This window comes from Hylobates moloch, unplaced genomic scaffold (assembly GCF_009828535.3).
Source record: "Hylobates moloch isolate HMO894 unplaced genomic scaffold, HMol_V3 SCAFFOLD_15, whole genome shotgun sequence".
Lineage (NCBI taxonomy): Eukaryota > Metazoa > Chordata > Mammalia > Primates > Hylobatidae > Hylobates > Hylobates moloch.
In genome coordinates, this window is record NW_026652290.1 from 59,589,731 (window position 1) to 59,608,053 (window position 18,323).

General features: G+C 44.3%; 1 protein-coding gene and 1 long non-coding RNA gene across 2 annotated transcripts in view; one reads left to right on the plus strand and one right to left on the minus strand.

The window, feature by feature from the left end:
* LOC131381296 (uncharacterized) overlaps positions 1 to 18,323 on the plus strand; it is a 62,253-nt gene that overhangs the window by 38,843 nt on the left and 5,087 nt on the right. The gene's annotated exons all lie outside the window — the stretch shown is intronic.
* SLC1A4 (solute carrier family 1 member 4) overlaps positions 641 to 18,323 on the minus strand; it is a 32,395-nt gene continuing 14,712 nt past the window's right edge. The window contains exons 4-9 of the mRNA XM_032177613.2: positions 18,089 to 18,151; positions 11,403 to 11,569; positions 5,456 to 5,689; positions 3,872 to 4,066; positions 3,459 to 3,593; positions 641 to 1,229 (exon numbers count right to left, since the gene is read on the minus strand). Coding sequence (XP_032033504.1) covers positions 995 to 1,229; positions 3,459 to 3,593; positions 3,872 to 4,066; positions 5,456 to 5,689; positions 11,403 to 11,569; positions 18,089 to 18,151 — 1,029 coding nt within the window. The 3' untranslated portion in view covers positions 641 to 994. The remainder of the gene's footprint in view (positions 1,230 to 3,458; positions 3,594 to 3,871; positions 4,067 to 5,455; positions 5,690 to 11,402; positions 11,570 to 18,088; positions 18,152 to 18,323) is intronic.

The following is an 18,323-nucleotide window of genomic DNA, read 5'->3' on the forward strand; positions in this document are numbered from 1 at the left end:
GGTTTGGTTTTTGCTGCAGTGCAGCATTTTACAGTGTCCAGTTGAATTCAAATAATAGATGATAAATCAACAAGGGTCCTGAATGTGATGACTACATCACACCTCCCCAGGGAAGGAGGCCCCTCTCTGGCCTGTTGCCAAATCAGCGTGAATGGAGAAAAAGCTAAAGTGTTGTCAGAGGCCCAGGCCTCTGGAAGGAAGCAGAAAAGTGCCCCAGGGCTGGGATGAGAACTGGGACAATTGTGTGTGAAACCTGTCCTGTCCTGATTAGATTAGAGAACGCTCTGCCCTGCTTCGCCCCCACAAGGCTGCATTCCCTCTCCTTTTTTCTTTGATCTCAGAATCTAAGTTCTTTACCTAAGGCTGTAGACCAGAGACCCCCACAGTGCTAACACCCACCTGGAGTATTTCTAACTTGACAATGTGCGGCACCTGCAGTCTCCCAGAACCCAGGGATCAGAAGCTATCCACACCTAGCTATAGCACAAACTCTGTAAACACCTGAGTCCCAGCTCAGCAAAGTCCAGCCATGGCTAAGAATTTGAGCATTTTTTCAATTACTGCAACTCGAGGCAATGAGACAGATGACTATAAACCGCCTTGGTTTGCTCAGAAAACACCTGATGCAGAGCTGACCGGGGAGAGTGAAATACATCTGCATTTTTTCCAAGGTGTAACCATACAGGACCCTGAGTCCATGATTTCTTGAGCCTGGCAGCTCAAGGGGTTGTTTCCAAACAGATCCCTGGCGTACATACAGTTGCACCTGGACATGGATCAAGCCGAATGTCAGAGTGTCCTTGTCCTTGGTAACCAGTTCCGGCTGGGGAGCCCGATGCCAGTGCTGAGAGGTAAGCCTCAGGCCAGCGACTGGGCCAAAGCATTGCTTGGGAGGGTAAAAGTTGGCAAGGGCAGTGCCCTGTGTCCATGACTGGCGGCTGGGTGAACAGGGTGAGACATGACTGCTGGCAGGGAAGCCCAAAGCTCAGCCCCATCACAGAACCGACTCCTTGGATTCCAGTTCTGGGGCACTGGCCACGGGGCCAGCGGGGTTCTGGTGTGTCACCAGGGGCGATGTCTCCTCCTCAGACTTGCAGTTGGGGATGGCTTCCACTTTCACCTCAGCAAGTTCCTGCTCGCCTTTCTTCGTTGCCTTCTGATTCAGGTGGTGGAGAATGCCTGCACCCAGGGCATCCCCTTCCACATTCACCACCGTAGTGGTCCGGTCCCTGGTGGGAAAAAAAGAGGCAGCTATTACATCTACTGCTGGGCAATCGGGTCCTGTCACAGGCAGCCTGGATGCCGAGGGAAAGTCATGATTGTGAGGGGCCCTGTTGCTTCCTGGACAGCATGCTTCTAAGGCATAGGCTTTACCTTATTCTAAATTGATTTTCTTTAAACACTTTTTATTTTTATAGAAAGAATAAAAAGGAGCATAAAGAAGCAAACAAGCCACTCACCCCTAGTCCACAACTGAGTGAATCTGTATGCACATTTTAATCTATTTCCTTCCAGTCACCTTTCAATACACGTATTTTTTATGTATTAGACACCATAATTAAAAATCACACATAAGCTAGACACAGTGGCTCATGCCTGTAATCCCAGCAATTTGGGAGGCTGAGGTGGGAGGACTGTTTAGTGCCAGGAGTTTGAGACCAGCCTGGGCAACGTAGTGAGATCTTATCTCTACAAAAAAATAAACAAATTAGCTGGGCATGGTACTGTGTGCCTGTAATCCTAGCTACTCAGGAGGCTGAGGTGGGGGGATTGCTTGAGTCCAGGAGTTCAAAGCTTCAGTGAGCTATGATGATGCCATTGCACTCCAGCCTGGACCACAGAGTAAGACCCTGACTCTAATAAGTAAACAAATAAACAAACATATTGGGATAATAGTGTGGATATGGTTTTGTGTCTAGCTTTTCTTCCACTGAATAATACACTGTGGGAGTTTCCCTTCTCATTTCAATGCTACTTTACTGCGGATGTTAATCTTCATATGTGTTCCATTGCCATCGGCAAATATAAATACCATCTCAAAGAAAATATCACTATCCTTTCCAGAAGCTAGCTTGTGTTATAGATTAGCCAATACCATTCCCCTGTCCCTGGAGCTCAGAGGAAGTATTGTGCACATTTTGAAGAGAGGGAAAAATGTGGTCTTCCCTGAGGGCACTGGGGAGCTGACTCCCTGCAGAGTGTGGTCCTGCTGTCTGCAGAATCAGAGGGGATGGGGTGGCTGGCAGGCCTGTGTGACTCCAGGTCTCCACTGGGCAGCCAGCTTGGTGCCCTGTTTCCCTGTTCCTGGCCAAGCACCTCTTGGATGCCTCTTCTCCATGCACAGGAGGTGGCTGGGTGAGGGAGAGGGGGCCTCTGTTAGCTCTGGTGACAGCTCTGTCTCCAGCTGGCCAGCTCAGGGACAGAGTTCCCTCTGATAAGGTGTCTGCACAATGCGGGTCTCTTTTGCAGATTTTACCCTCATTGCTCTGAGAAGCCCCTTCAAGTTGGAAAAACCACCATTCCCACCTGCAGCAGGCCAGTCCACGAGCTCAGTGCCAGGCCCTGCCTGTGACGAACCTGGTCTGGAGTGTCTTTCTTTGCTGACATGAATTGAATGTTTTACCACATGCTCATTATTCTGTGTGCTGTTCCCATGCTAACTCGCTCAATCTTCCCCACAACCCTGGTGTGGGTGCTATGATCATTCCCATTTTACAGATGAGCAGATCAAAGCACACACAGTGCACATTACACAACTACTAGATGGCAAATCTGGGATTTCAATCCAGGCACCTGGGCTCCAGGGCTCATTTTCGTACCCACAGGCTCTACTGTCTCAACTTTAGTACCTCAGCCAGCCTTCCCTATAAAACAGATATTATTCATGACTGCAAAAGGTATCACGTGACTCAAGGAATCCATGCACAGAAACTGTTTAGTGTCTTCAGAGCAGCCCCAGAGATGTGGTCTGGATCACACCTTCTTCCCTACCTCCTCCTCTGCTGAGCCCAAGCCCAAGTCACTCACATTGGCATGGTTCATCCTCTCTCCCCTCACGGAAATCATTCCTTGGAATTTTCCAGGCCAGGGACAATCATTCCCAAAGGATCACTGCTCCATCGACTTATTACTCCTATGCAGTCAACAACTCCATAGACCCTTGTGTCCCTCGGGCCTGCGCTGAGGGCCTCAGCTGTGGACCCCTACTTTACCGGATGCTATAAGCAAGTTCTTGGTAATGATATCTCATGGTCATTCCTGGATGTTCGGGGGCATGTGACTCTCATATTGTTTAATTTTTCCTAGCTCTAAATCTTGCCCTTTTAGCTCTGTTGTAGCCTCCTTCACAAGGCTGGAGTGTGTCTGAAGTTTCTCTGCATGCCCCAGGCCCAGCAGTGTTAAGCTCCTAGGGAACTCGGTGCAGACTCTTTTTAGTGTTCTCAGGACTTGTTACTTACACAATCCAGTCCACAGCCAGGATCAGAGACAGGTCATGAGTAGGCAGCCCAATGGCCTCCAGGATAATGGCAATGGTGAGGACCCCTCCAGCTGGCACGCCTGCTGCTCCAACACTGGACGCTGTGGCAGTCACTCTAAGGGACAGCAGAGCAGGGCCAGCCATTAACATAGAGCATGGAGTGGACACAGAGAAATGCAGACCATGCAGCTGCAGTGTGGCTGGAAACTAAAAACCACCCCACCATAGGTTCTGCTGGCTATGCCCTTGAGAGTCAACACACGCTCTTCAAGTAACGAATCCCCACTGTCCTCATTTTATGAGCGAGACACAAGTTGTGGTGAGATTGGTTTTTCAAAGGAAATCACAAGAAAAGCCTTCAGTTTTGAGCCAGGGAAAGAATGAGGAACTTACAGAATGGTGAAAATCTGTCCCGCGTTGAGCTCTACGTTGTTGAGTTGCGCAATGAACACCGCGGCCACACACTGGAAGATGGCTGCTCCGTCCATGTTCACGGTGGCCCCGATGGGGAGAATAAACCTGCTGATCCTCTTGTCCACACCATTGTTCTCTTCAATGCACTTCATCATAGAGGGAAGGGTCGCTGAGCTAGAAATGGGAAAAACAAACCGCCAGACATGACAACAGTCCCTGGCAGGCTAACATGTGTCTTGTCCCAGACCCCAGAACAGAGCAATTAGCACCATCTTCGTTTCTGGCTTTCTTCTCTTGAAATAAGGGAAAAAAACAGAATCACCTTAAAACTTCTGTCACAACATGAGGTTTTGGCAACTCCCAAGATACCTAAAATATGACTGCCTTCATTTACCTATTCTATTATTTACTTGGATTGACGTATTCCAAGTTTCTTAAGAACTGCACATTGCCTCCTGGTGCAAAATGTTCCCAAGAGAACAAACAACTAGTTACTCTACATGTGCATCTCCTCTCTTGAGTGCTCCGCTCCCAAAAGTAAATGGTAAACTACGATTTTTTTTTCTTTTAGGCCAAAACCCAGAAACGGCTCTGTGAGCTTGGAAAGAATAACTAAGTAGGTAACCATAAGCACAGTACCTGCTCGCTCTAGCTGGCTCTGCAGGCTCTGCAGAGGTTAGTTGGTGCAGCTGAGAAACAGGTTTTTGTCTAGGCCAGAGGAAATTCCTTCCCTAATTTTTTTTTTTTACTCCCACCTCTGTGTTATATAAATAGCCATCCAGATTGGGAGGAAGTGAGCAGTAGAGGCAAAACTAAATGTGTGAATGAAACGACGTGCTGCCATCCTTTGAAAGTTTTAACATATTTGGAAAACCCGTTTTTTTTTTGAAGTTTTTCCAGTGAATGACAGGATGCATCTCTTGTGCTAAATTAGATAATCCCACACTATTGTGGACTCCTAGAGGGCTGAGCATGCATCCCTCACCACGGTGCCTTAGACTCGTTTTCTAATTCACATATCCAGAAAGGGATAATTGGGCAGGAACCACTCTAGAAACTTCCCTGCAATGCATTTTGAGTTAGGTGGGCTGCCTTCTTTTACTCAGGCAAAGGTCTTCCTAATTAGGGTGAGGGACCCGCAGCTGGGCTAACTAATGATCTAATGACCTCTAAGGAGCAAGAGGGAGAAGAGAATGAGGTAACTTCAGTAGAATAGTAAATGAAACAGAAACCCACCCCAGGGGAATACAGAAAAGCTTTGGGGCTGGTCATTTTAAGAAATCATGTGACGCTTGGTGTGGCTGTGCATGCCTGTAATCCCAGCTATACCGGAGGCTGAGGTGGGAGGATCACTTGAGCCCAGGAGTTCAGGACCAGCCTGGGCAATCACAGGAAGATCTTGTCTCTTTAAAAAGAAAAAAACAACAACAACAACAGAAGACCGATTTAGAGTTTTCCAGGAATTAAACTATGTCAAGGCACTGGTTGTGCATCTACCACTAGGCTCACCTGGTTCCATGCTAATATGGCTCAGAGCAGTGAAGAGACCCAAAACCCACTCACCTGGAGCAGGTAGCAAATGCTGTCGCAAATGGGGCGAGGAGGCCCAGGAGGAATCTGAATGGGTTTTTTCGTGTGAAAACAAAATAAATAAGTGGCAGAACAATTCCTCCATGAATAACATGGCCCAATATAGATGCGAAGATGTATTTCCCCAGGCTGGTCACCAGCACGATGATGTCTTTCATTTCCACGATCTTGCTTCCAACAAGGAACATGATGCCCACAGGTACGTACCTAGGGCACAAGCACAGGGTACTCATCGGTAGGGGATAAGGCTGGGGTGAGAGATGCAGGTCCTTCCTGAGGCAGAATGCAGGGACTTTCAACCAGGCCGTCTTCATCTCTCCCTAGGATAACCCCGGGGAACCGAAACGGTCAGGGTTATACCATCCCCATTTTACAGGCCGTGAGACTGGGTAAAATGAGGATGACCACTCACCAAGGGTAACAGAGTCAGGACCAGAACCCAGACGTCTTTCCCCTTGGATATAGTATGTCCTTAACAGAAGGATGCTACTAGTCACAGGGATTCCCAGGAGGAAAGGCAAGGAACTCGAGATCAAAGCCTCCAGGACTGTGAGCCTGACTTTTGGCTTTGCTCAGGCTTGTTCTGAGAACTTAGAAACACAAAAGACTAACACCTATTTCACAGAGTGGCCGTGATAGAAAATTGAGCCAAAGCTAGGACTTTTGTGAAGTTTTAAATTCTTTGTGGCTTAGACAACATGATTCCGTGGGAAAAAGTCATTAACAATGACACTCTGGGAACACGCCTGGAGCGTGAGAGTTTTTTAAAGGCAGGATGGGAAGGAATGGATTGTGGGAGCTACAAAGAACAAAAGTCAGTTGTTTTGAATTAATATAAATTCAGGAAGATTTTCTAACTGCTGACTTTATTTGTAAATTTTAATTGTGTAGGTAATAATGTCACATAGTTCAAATTTCAAGGGGTACAAAAGAGTGAATAGAATGAAGTCTCCCTCTCATCTGTCTCCCAAGCACCCAGATTTCCCCTCCCTGGAGACAATGTCACTGGTTTCTTGAGTTTTCTTTCTAGAGATATTCTAAGCAGTAATTATTAATTAAAAACCCGATAGTAATACATAAATACATTCTCCTTTCAAAAAATTAAAACGTAGATGACACCAAAATCCTCTTTAAGTACCGTCCTCAAGCCAGGATCCTCCTCAAATAACCACTCCTACCTCCTATGCAATTAGATACATAGGTATGTATTTAAATCTGTGTTTATTTCTTTTTCACCCTATATTATATCTTTGAAATCTTTTCATATCAATACATAGAAATCTACCCCATTCATTTTTTATTGTGGTAAAATATATATAACATACAATTTACCATCTTAACTATTTTTAAGTGTAGAGTTCAGTGGCATGAAGTTCACTCACATTCTTTTGCAACTATCATCACTATCCAAATCCAGAACTTTTCCATCATCCCAAACTTTGAAATCATTAAACATAACGGCCTGTTTTCCCCTCCTCACAGCTCCTGAGAATCACTGTTCTACTTCCTCTCTGAATTTGACTATTCTAGGTACACAAAGGTGGAATCATACAGTATTTGTCCTTTTGTGTCTGGGTTGTTCCACTTATGATGTCTTCGGGCTTCATCCACATTGGAGCATGAGCTAGAATTGTACTCCTTTCTAAGGCTGAATAATATCCTGTTGTACGTCTCTATCTCATTTTGTTTATCCATTCAGCCAATGATGGACATTTGGGTTGTTTCCACCTTTACCTCATTGTCTTTAAATACTATCTTCAGAACGGAAATACCATAGGTTATTTTGTCATTGTCCTGTTGGTGGACGTTTAAGTTGTTCCCAGGTTTATCATTACAAATGACATTGCAGACATGCTTTGTGGTAACCACATGCCTTTGTTCACTAGGTAGAGATGCTAAGAAGTGAACTGCTAAGTTATAGGATGTGCACACTTTAAATTTCAGTAGATATTGCCCTATTGTTCTCCAAAGTGGTTATTCCATATCACATTCCCACCAGCAGTCCAGGAGAATAATCTTCCCTCTGCAACAGTGGTTCTTATCCAGGGACGATTTTGTCTGGAAGTCAGTTTGGTTGTCACAACTTTTGGGGCATGGTGCTAGTGGCATCATGCAGGTGGGGGCCAGATGGTGCTAAACATCCTACAGTCATGAGATAGCTTCCCACAAAGACTGATCAGCCCAAAATGTCAATAGTGTCATGGGTGAGAAACCTCACCCTCACCATTATCAATGCCTGATAAAACCAAATTTTCATTTCCTTTATTTCTAATGAGGTTGAGCATCCCTTAAAATGTTTACTGGTCATTCAGGTTTCACATACTTTGTCTATTTTCTGATAGTTTGTTCAGTGATTTTTGTTTTTCAGTAATCAGAACTTTTGTTTTCTATATACACAGTATGCAAATATATGTATCAATTTTTAGAAATGAATGTCTTGACTTTTAACTTTGTTCAAAGTATCTTTTGCATGCAGACTTTTTATATTTTGATGTGGTTAAGTTTAGCAGCTTTTTATGGCTTTTGCTTTTTATATCTTGTTTAGGAAGACTTTCCCTGCCTCTATGTTTTCTTCTAATATTTTCAGAAGACTCTTCTCTTTCTTTCCTTCTTTTCTTCCTTCCTCCCTGGTTAGTTTAATCCAGGAGTTAGCAGCGTGAGTTTTTGTAAATAAAGTTTTATTGGAACATAGTCATGCTCTTTCATTTACGAATTGTGAATAGGAACTTTTCTCTTACAGTGGCAGAGTTGGGTAGTTGCAATAGAGAGCATGTGGCTTGCAAAGTTGGCTGACTCTGGGTTTAATACATCTGAAAGTTATTTCTGTGAATAGTGTAGGGTAGGCAGGTACTAGGGTTTTGCAGTGGGTAGTTAGTAAAGGAAAGACTGCAGAAAGCGGTAATACTAACAATGCCTCCCATACTTGGTTGAGATCCCTTAACTAGTTAAGGCATTTTAAACTTCAATTCTGTATAATATACATTTCTGAGCAACAGGTCTCTCGCTCTCTTGCTGCAGTTAGACATTCAGCAGGATCTGCCCTACTGAATACCTGCTTATGTGACTGGTACATCAAATTGAAGGAATGACTAAATTAGTTTCCAGATTAAAAGCAAATGTCTGGCTGGGCGCAGTGGCTCATGCCTGTAATCCTAGCACTTTGGGGGGCCAAGGTGGGCAGATGATCTGAGGTTGGGAGTTTGAGACCAGCCTGACCAACATGGAGAAACCCTATCTCTACTCAAAATACAAAATTAGCCGGACATGATGGCGCATGCCTGTAATCCCAGCATCTCGGGAGGCTGAGGCAGGAGAATCGCTTGAACCTGGGAGGCGGAGGTTGCAGTGAGCCGAGATTGTGCCATTGCACTGCAGCCTGGGCAACAAGAGTAAAACTCTGTCTCAAAAACAAACAAACAAAACAAAACAAAACAAAATGCAAATGTCCTAACATGGGAGTATCAGTGATATGGTTTGGATTTATGTCCTCACCCAAATCTCATATCGAATTGTAATCCCCCACCTTCCCCCTGTCTTTCTTCCTCCTGCTCTGGCCATGTGAAGACATGCCTGCTTCCCCTTCGCCTTCTGCCATGCTTCTAAGTTTCCTGAGGCCTTCCCAGCCATGCTTCCTGTATAGCCTGTAGAACTGTGAGCCAATTAATCCTCTCTTCATTATAAATTACCCAGTTTCAGGTATTTCTTTATAGCAGTGTGAGAACAGACTAATACAATCAGTTTCTTTTTTTAATTTAATTTAATTGTTTATATTTTGTAGAGATAGGGCCTCACTTTGTTGCCCAGGCTGGTCTTGAACTCCTGATCTCAAGCAATACTCCAGCCTTGGCCTCCCAAAGTGCTGGGATTACAGGCATGAGCCACCACTGTGCCTGCCCCAATTTCTTTTTTTTAGTCTAAACTTTGGAAAATATTAATATTTTAGACTTAAAAAAAGCCAAGAAAAGAACTTGACATCTAAATACCTTTTCTTTTCTGAAAATATCAGTTCTCTCCCTAGAACAACAATCACATGAAATCGTATTGGCAGTGATAGAGTCAGGCTCTGGAATTTTCAGATTGAACAAGAGAAACATCACTGGTAGGGGGTCTAAACTTAGCCTCCCATTCAATTTCAAACTTCTCCTAAAATCAGTCCAGCTGTCATCCAGCACTATCTGAGAGAGAGAAGTTCTGGGATCTTTAAGGGTTGAAAATAAGGAAAATGCTTTGTGCATGTAAGGAGAAACTAGTTCTTAAAAATTAAGTAGGCCGGGCGCGGTGGCTCACGCCTGTAATCCCAGCACTTTGGGAGGCTGAGGCGGGCGGATCACGAGGTCAGGAGATCGAGACCATCATGGCTAATACAGTGAAACCCCATCTCTACTAAAAATACAAAAAATTAGCTGGGCGTGGTGGTGGTTGTCTGTAATCCCAGCTACTCAGGAGGCTGAGGCAGGAGAATGGCTTGAACGTAGGAGGTGGAGCTTTCAGTGAGCCGAGATCGCACCGCTGCACTCCAGCCTGGGCGACAGAGCGAGACTCCGTCTCAAAAAACAAAAAAACACAAAAACAAAACAAAAAAACAACTAAGTAGAAGCGGCTGGGTGCAGTGGCTCATGCCTGTAATCCCAGCGGTTTGGGAGGCTAAGGCAGGTGGATCACCTGAGGTCAGGAGTTAGAGACCAGCCTGGCCAACATGCTGAAACTCTGTCTCTACTAAAAAATACAACAATTAGCCGGGCGTGGTGGTGGGTGCCTGTAATCCCAGCTACTCGGGAGGCTGAGGCAGGAGAATCGCTTGAACCCAGGAGGTGGAGGTTGTAGTGAACTGAGATCACGTCACTGCACTCCAGCCTGGGCAACAGAGAGAGAGGCTCCATCTCAAAAAAAAAAAAAAAAAAAATTAAGTAGAAGCCACAGAGGTCTGGTTTGGGTAAAACAGCAGGATAAAGCTTATGAGAGATTGATACTGGAATTGGTATGATTTTGGAGTGAGGGAGCTGGTCAAATTTTTACCTTCTAGTAAATAATCTAAGAATTGTTACTTAACCATCATGCTTTCATTGATATCATACAAAGAAACATTTACAAATTAAAAGCCTACATAAAAGGGCCAGGCGCAATGGCTCACACCTGTAATTCCAGCACTTTGGGAGGCCGAGGCAGGTGGATCACCTGAGGTCAGGAGTTTGAGACCAGCTTGGCCAACATGGTGAAATCCCATCTCTACTAAAAATAAAAAAAATTAGCTGGGTATGGTGGCAGACGCCTGTAATCCCAGCTTCTCGGGAGGCTGAGGCAGGAGAACCTAGCTTGAACCCAGAAGGTGGAGGTTGCAGGGAGCCGAGATCGCGCCACTGTACTCCATCCTGGGCAACAAGAGCAAAACTCTGTTTCAAAAAAAAAAAAGCCTACATAAAAGAAGAGCATTCCAACTTTATATATGCATGGGGTGAAAATGGACTTGTCCTTGTCCTCTATGCTGTGAACTACTATAGTAAAGGCTCCCTTTGAAGCTTCAAGTCTATCATTTTCAGATAAATGAACCTTATTTCATGCAACAGGTAGCAAACTAATGGAATTCACTGCCCCACAAGATGACATGGGCAACCCACATGAACTGGCTGGTGGTAGGAACCCATAAACAGATCCCAGTGATGGAAACACCAAGGGGTCAGTGTGAACACTGAGGAGATGACTGGTAACTGTGGTGCATGCCTGGCTCTCTGAGGTCCTGGACAAGAAGAGAAACTGTCCCCACTTCCGTCATCCCCTGTACCAAGCCTGGCCCGTGGTGCATCAACCACATACACAGCATTGTGCCAGGTGGCCCCACACAGGTACCTAGAACAGCAAGGTGGACTCTTTTCTGGATGGCAGGAGGAAGGAGAGAGAGAGTAGGTGGCAGGGCAGCACTCACCACATAATCCAGGATACCAGCACCATCGTCGCCTCATTGAGGGAATTGAAGAAACGGATGAGGTCTTCTCCTTCAGAGCCTAGTTTCTTTAAGGCCACTCCTAACACCAGAGCAAACAGGACCAATCCTAAAATGTTCATCCCTTCTATCTCAGTGCCTACGGGGATCTGCAGGATCAGAGAGGATAGAACAAGTTTACAACAGATGAGTGAGAATTAAAGATGGATTTGCTTGGTGTCCCCACCAGACTGAAACACTGTACCCAGAACGAGAAAAAGCTCATATTTTCTTTAACAATAGCAATTCTGCAAATAAAGGGGTAGGAAACTTAAGGGGAGATGTAGTCTGAGGATACAGAAAGCCAACGAGCAAAAATTTCTTCTAGTTAACTCTGAAAGCTGCCCAAAATGGCATAGGTTAAAGTGGAAGGTAGTGGGCTCCCTGTCATGGAAATATATTTAAGTAGGGGTTGGACAACCACCTCCAAGGGCTGCTTTTAAAAGAAGAACTGGTTAGTCAAAAGTTCCTTCAGGCTGGGAACGGTGGCTCACACCTGTAATCCCAGCACTTTGGGAGGCCAAGGCGAGTGGATCACCTGAAGTCAGGAGTTTGAGACCAGCCTGACCAACATGGTGAAACCCTGTCTATACTAAAAACACAAAAATTAGCTGGGCATGGTGGCAGGTGCCTGTAATCCCAGCTACTTGGGAGGCTGAGGCAGGAGAATCACTTGAACCCGGGAGGCAGAGGTTGCAGTGAGCTGAGATCATGCCATTGCACTCCAGCCTGGGCGACAGAGTGAGACTCCGGCTCAAAAAAAAAAAAAAAAAAAAAAAATTTCCTTCAGATAACAAATCAGTGACTGTAACTTTGACTCCTAAATGTCCACAGAGTTTTGTTGTGAGGCTCTTACAGTGACCTCCTAGCCAACAAACTTCACAGAAGATTTTCACGATCAACTTGGACTTTTTCAGGATACTCTTTCCTAAATCAGTGACTTAAAATGCACAGACATTCTATATTCTTAATTTTTTCCAGCAATGCTGAATCTCCTTACTGCAAGCATATATTAGACAAACATTTTATCCCACCAACACATGTTATGAAATAATCATTGGTATTCCCTAGCCCTTGCAGCTTGAGCGCAAAGGCTGGGCCCTAGCCCAAGTGTCTGGCAAATGATAGGTACTCAAAATCATCACAAATTTCTTTCTAAATACTTTTCTAATTTCCAAATTAACTGGAGATACCTAGGTGGCTGGTGTGATTCACATGAAATGTACCAAAAGCCATGGATTCATATATATCATAAAAATTGTGATGGAGTAGCTTTTCGTTTTCTTCCAACTTTTCTTTTCTTTTTTTTTTTTTTTTTTTTGAGACAGAGTTTCGCTCTTGTTGTCTAGGCTGGAGTGCAATGGGGCGATCTCAGCTCACCACAACCTCCACCTCCTGGGTTCAAGTGATTCTCCTGCCTCAGCCTCTGAAGCACCTGGGATTACAGGCATGTGCCACCACGCCCAGCTAATTTTGTATTTTTAGTAGAGAAGGGGTTTCTCCATGTGGGTTTCTCCATGTTGGTCAGGCTGGTCTGGTCTGGAACTCCCGACCTCAGGTGATCTGCCTGCCTCAGCACTTCCAAAGTCTGGGTTTACAGGCGTGAGCCACCACGCCTGGCCTTTCTTCCAACTCTTCATTGTGAGGACAGTGTTCACCATATAGGGCGCTTTTGTTTATGTTGATAGATATCACTTACAGAGGAGCAGCAGTAATAGTAATTAAGGAGCACTGGCTTTGGAGCCTGACTTTCACTACTTCCTAGTTGTGGGAGTCTAGGTAAGTTATTTAACCTCTTTGTGACTCAGTTCCCCGTTTATAAAATGGAGATAGTCACAATAGCTAATATGTAAAGTTGCTATGAAGATTAAATATGTTAACATATGTAAAGTACTTAGACTGTGTCTGGCAAATGAAAACCAACAAGAACTGTTATTATATTAATGGAATATCTTGGAGATCATTCTAGGCTCACTCTGTCTGGAGTGTCTTCCTCTTAAAATGTTATTTTAATTCCATAGACAATAAGACGACTGTTTTTATTTATTTATTTTTTTGGAGACAGGGTTATACCCTGTCATCCGGGCTGAAGTGCAGTGGCGTGAACACGGCTCACTGCAGCCTTGATCTCCAGGGTCTAGGCAATCCTCTTACCTCAGCCTCCTGAGTAGCTGGAACCACAGGTATGTGCCACCATGCCAGGTTAGGTTTATTTATTTATTTTATAGAGATGGGATCTCCCTAAATTGCCCAAACTGGTCTCAAACTCCTGGGCTTAAGTGATTCTCCCAACTCAGTCTCTCAAAGTGTTATTATTACAGGTGTGAGCCACTGCACCTGGCCAAGACTTCTGAATATCACTACTGTCTCCCGGGACTTGACTTATTAAAGCTGGGTGCAGTGGGTACAGCTGAAAGCTGGGGGAGAGAGATGATTTGGGGGATTTATTGCTGGCTCTGCTACTGGCCTACTAGGATTCTATGAACTGGATGGCTAACACCTGGTGTTGACTTTGGGGCTGTCAACTCACGCTTTTTGATAATGTCCCAAGTCCTAACTGGAATTAAGGGTCAAGATTCAATGAAACCAGAAAATTCAATTATTATTTGAAAGTTGGTTTTAATATCACATGTTCTCATATGTGGGAGCTAAAAAAGTGGATCTCATGAAGACAAAGAGTAGATTGGTGGTTACTAGAGGCCAGGAGGGGTAGGGGGAAAGGGGACAAAGAGAAGTTGATTAATGGATACAAATGTACAGGTTGATAGAAGAAATACACTTAGTGTTTGATAGTTCAGTAGGGTGACTATATTTTACATAATTTACTGTACATTTCAAAATAGCCAGAATAATTATAATATTTCTATCACAAAGAAAAGACAAATGTTTAAGGTGATGGACATCGCAAGTACACTGATTTGATCTTTACAAATTATATGAATGTATTACATTATCACATGTACCCCCAAACTATGCACATTTATTATGTAATTTCTTACATCAGTAAGAAAATTGTTTTAACAATTAAGAGAGCTGGTTTTAGCGGGTCTGCAATTCTAAGGTGTGACATTTGAGGTCAGGCAGTTCCAGCTTTCGAACCAACTCTCAGATTTGAGGACAATTACAATAATTTTTCCAATGAAGTGACTCCCTTTCTGTAGAGGAGGCTGGTGGCAGGTGGGTTTGGAGCAAGGTATGCTGGCTGTAACACACCTGGGCAAACTTAGCGTTAAGTGGGGCTAGGGGACTACAAACAACCAGAGTTGCATCCCGGCCAGTCTCCCTGGGATTTTGCAGATTCTGTTCCTGCTGCCTACATCACTTTTCCCCCACATCTCCCCGTAGCTCCTCCCTCACCTGATCAGAAGACCTCCCTGACCACTCTGCTAAAATAGTACCCATCACCATAGACACACACACACAAACACAAACACACTCTTCCTATTTGCCCTGCTTTAATGTTCTTCTTGGTGCCTATCACTGGCTGACATATACTTATTTATTACATGATTCCCTCCACTAGAACATGAGCTTTGTAAGAGCAGGGCTTTGACTGTATTGAGCACTACTGGAGTCCAGCACCTGGGAAAGGCACCTGGCTGTTGCCAAATAAATCACTGTTTGATGAATTAATGATTCAACTAAAGCCTAGGAGGAGTGTGTCTGTGGCAAGTTATTACATGGGATCAAAGTGGCCATGGAGATAGATCCACGGGTCAGAGGCACCCTTCCAAGTGTCCTTGAGCCTCTGGGTCCTTGATTGATTTCATTCTTTTTAGAGACAAAGTCTCCCTCTGTTGCTGTCTAGAGTACAGTAATCTTAAACTCCTTGGCTCAAGGGATCCTCCTACTTGAGCCTCCCAAGTAGCTGGTACTACAGGCACACACCACCATACTTGGCTAGTATAGAAAAAAAATTTTTTTTTAGATACATATCTATGTTGCCCAGGCTGGTCTCAAATTTCTGGCTTCAAGCAATCCTTCCACCTCAGCCTTCTGAGTCACTGAGATTACAAGCGTGAGTCACGATGCCTGGCTAGGTCCTTGACTTCATCTGTCACCAATATCCCAACCTTGGGGACAAGGCCCTCACCTGCTATGCCTTTACACAGTCTTTTCACCACAGGGTTTAGGAAAGCCTGGAACCAGCGAGGACACACTGCCCCTCTTTCTTTTTTTATTTATTTTTTTGAGACGGAGTCTCGCTCTGTTGCCCAGGCTGGAGTGCAGTGGCAGAATCTCGGCTCACTGCAACCTCCACCTCCTGTGTTCAAGTGATTCTCCTGCCTCAGCCTCCCAAGTAGCTGGGATTACAGGTGCCCACCACCATGCCTGGCTAATTTTTATATTCTTAGTAGAGATGGGGTTTCACTATGTTGGCCAGGCTGGTCTGGAACTCCTGACTTCAGGTGATCTGCCAGCCTTGGCCTCCCAAAGTGCTGAGATTACAGGCGTGAACCACTGCACCCAGCCTCTTTCTTAAAGCCTGACTCCTTAAATGCCTGGGTGAAATTTACAGTGAAGGCAAGTGTATGTCAGCTGAGGTGGATGCTCACAGGTAACCAGTATTTCCAGTGGAGAAGTCACAGCAGCCATATTTGCCAAAACTTAAAGTTATTGCAGAGACAATTAGTGTTCTAGCATTTACTCATCACTCTTGGTTTCTTTCTATTTATTTATTTAGACATAGTTTTGCTCTGTTGCCCAGGCTGGAGTGCAGTGGTACGATCATGACTCACTGCAGCATTGACCTCCCAGGGTCAAGCAATCCTCCTACCTTGGCCTCCCAAGTAGCTGAGACTATGGACATGTGCCACCATGCCTGGCTAACTTTTATTTAATTTTTATTTTTTGTAGAGATGGGGTCTTGCTATGTTGCCCAGGCTGGTCATGAACTCCTTGGCTCAAGCAGTCCTCCCTGCCTCCCAAAGTGCTTGGATTATAGGCGTAAGCCACTGCACCTGGGCAACAATTAGTTTTTTTAAACTGGCCAAAATGGCCTTGATCAACCTTGGAAGACCATCATTTCAAGTAATTTATAGTGGGGGTACTAAATCCTACCTGATCAGGTTGTCCTAGGGCTCAAATGAAATAACGTCGGAAAGTGTCTGTGCCAAGAGGGTGGCATGCAGAAGTGAGCTACTGACCTGGAAAGCAGGCCTATCTGACACCCACATCCCAATGTGCCCAGCTGTGGAATCCAGGGCCTGTCAGAAGGGGCCCAGTTGGACGTCCAGCCACGTCCTCTGGCCAGACAGAGGGAAGTGACCTCCATTTTTTAAAATCAAGAGCCACTGACTGGATTCACATTTATGAACAGGGGGGATATCATTCACTAGGGGACTTTTGGAATGTGTATGGGCACTTTGGTTGTCATAATGATTGTGGTGTCTTACTGGGAAATAGTAGGCAGGGTACTAAGAATGCCAACCATTCTGAAATGTTCAGGCAGCCAAATGCAGACTTTCCTACATCCCCCAGGCCTCAGAGCATCCTATCAGACAGTCATATAGGGAGAAAAAGCTGTTTAAAATGCACTGAGCTAGGATTAACTCCATTTTACCCATAAATATTTTTTCTGCATAGTTTTAGTATTCACTGGATTTTCCAAGAATATCAAGTGGATGTAAACTGAAGGAAGACTTTATTTTGTTCCGAACTTCCACAAGTGTTATTTGCCATTTTAGAATAATATCCAAGTCACTAGTATGAGACATAATGTTGGTCTGCACTTGTAGCTGTTGTGTTTGGGGTAATTCTGTATACATATACAAAAATATTTATTTAGCATGTATTTCAAAATGTGCAGAAAAATAGCAAAAAATGTGCCTACAATATTTAGTCGACTTCTATCTCACTGCTTTTAAATGTCAATTTATTTATTCTAAGTAAATGCAAGTATCTGAAAACTTCATTATGTCTTCTAGTATAGTTGTATATTTACATGGTAAAATATGGATTATTTTATTAGAAATTATTTTTATTTCTCCCTTATGTTGATTTTTTAAAAAATGTAATAGGTGTAGGGGTAGTTTAAATCACTTATTAATTACATTTCCAGATGGTAGAAAAGGTTTTATAAAATGTTTTCTGGGGCCAGGCACAGGCTTACACTTACAATCCCAGCACTTTGGGAGGCAAAGGTGGGAGGATTATGTGAAGCCAGGAGTTTAAGGCCAGCCTTGACAACATGGTGAAACTCTGTCTCTACAAAACATTTAAAAAAAAAAAAAAAAAAATTAGCCGAGCATGGTGGCACACGCCTGTAGTTCCAGCTACTCGGCAGACTGAGGCAGGAGAATCACTTGAGTCCAGGAGTTCAGTGCAGTGAGCCATGATCACACCACTGTACTCCAGCCTGGGCAACAGAGCGAGACCCTGTTTCAAACAAACAAACAACAAATAAATCAACAAACAAAATGTTTTACGGATCCTCTCAGGATTCTAGTGCTTTGAGAGCAACATGGTATTTGGCCATGTAAATAACCAAAGGAGCAAACCTAACCTGTTCACTCCAATAGCCCATTCAAACCCCAAAGTTTTCAGCCCACGTCCTGTATGCTCCTTCAAAGAAGAAATAAGATTTGCTTTAGACATATTTTTACAAGTGACCTTATAAAAAGCTTTACCTTTTCATGGGTTACATTTCCAGAGCTGCTGTTGTGGGTCACAACTTTATAATCAGTTGCATACTGTAATCAAGAGGAAAAAAAAAAACCCACTGTTAGTGCACAGGTGAAGACCGATCTAGAGGAACCAAGGGCACTGCTGCGCTCTCGCTACTTCTGTCACTGTTCACACTGAGTGTCCTGGGCATTCCTCACTTGGCTGGCCTGACAAGAGCCTCTGAGAACTGTACAAAAG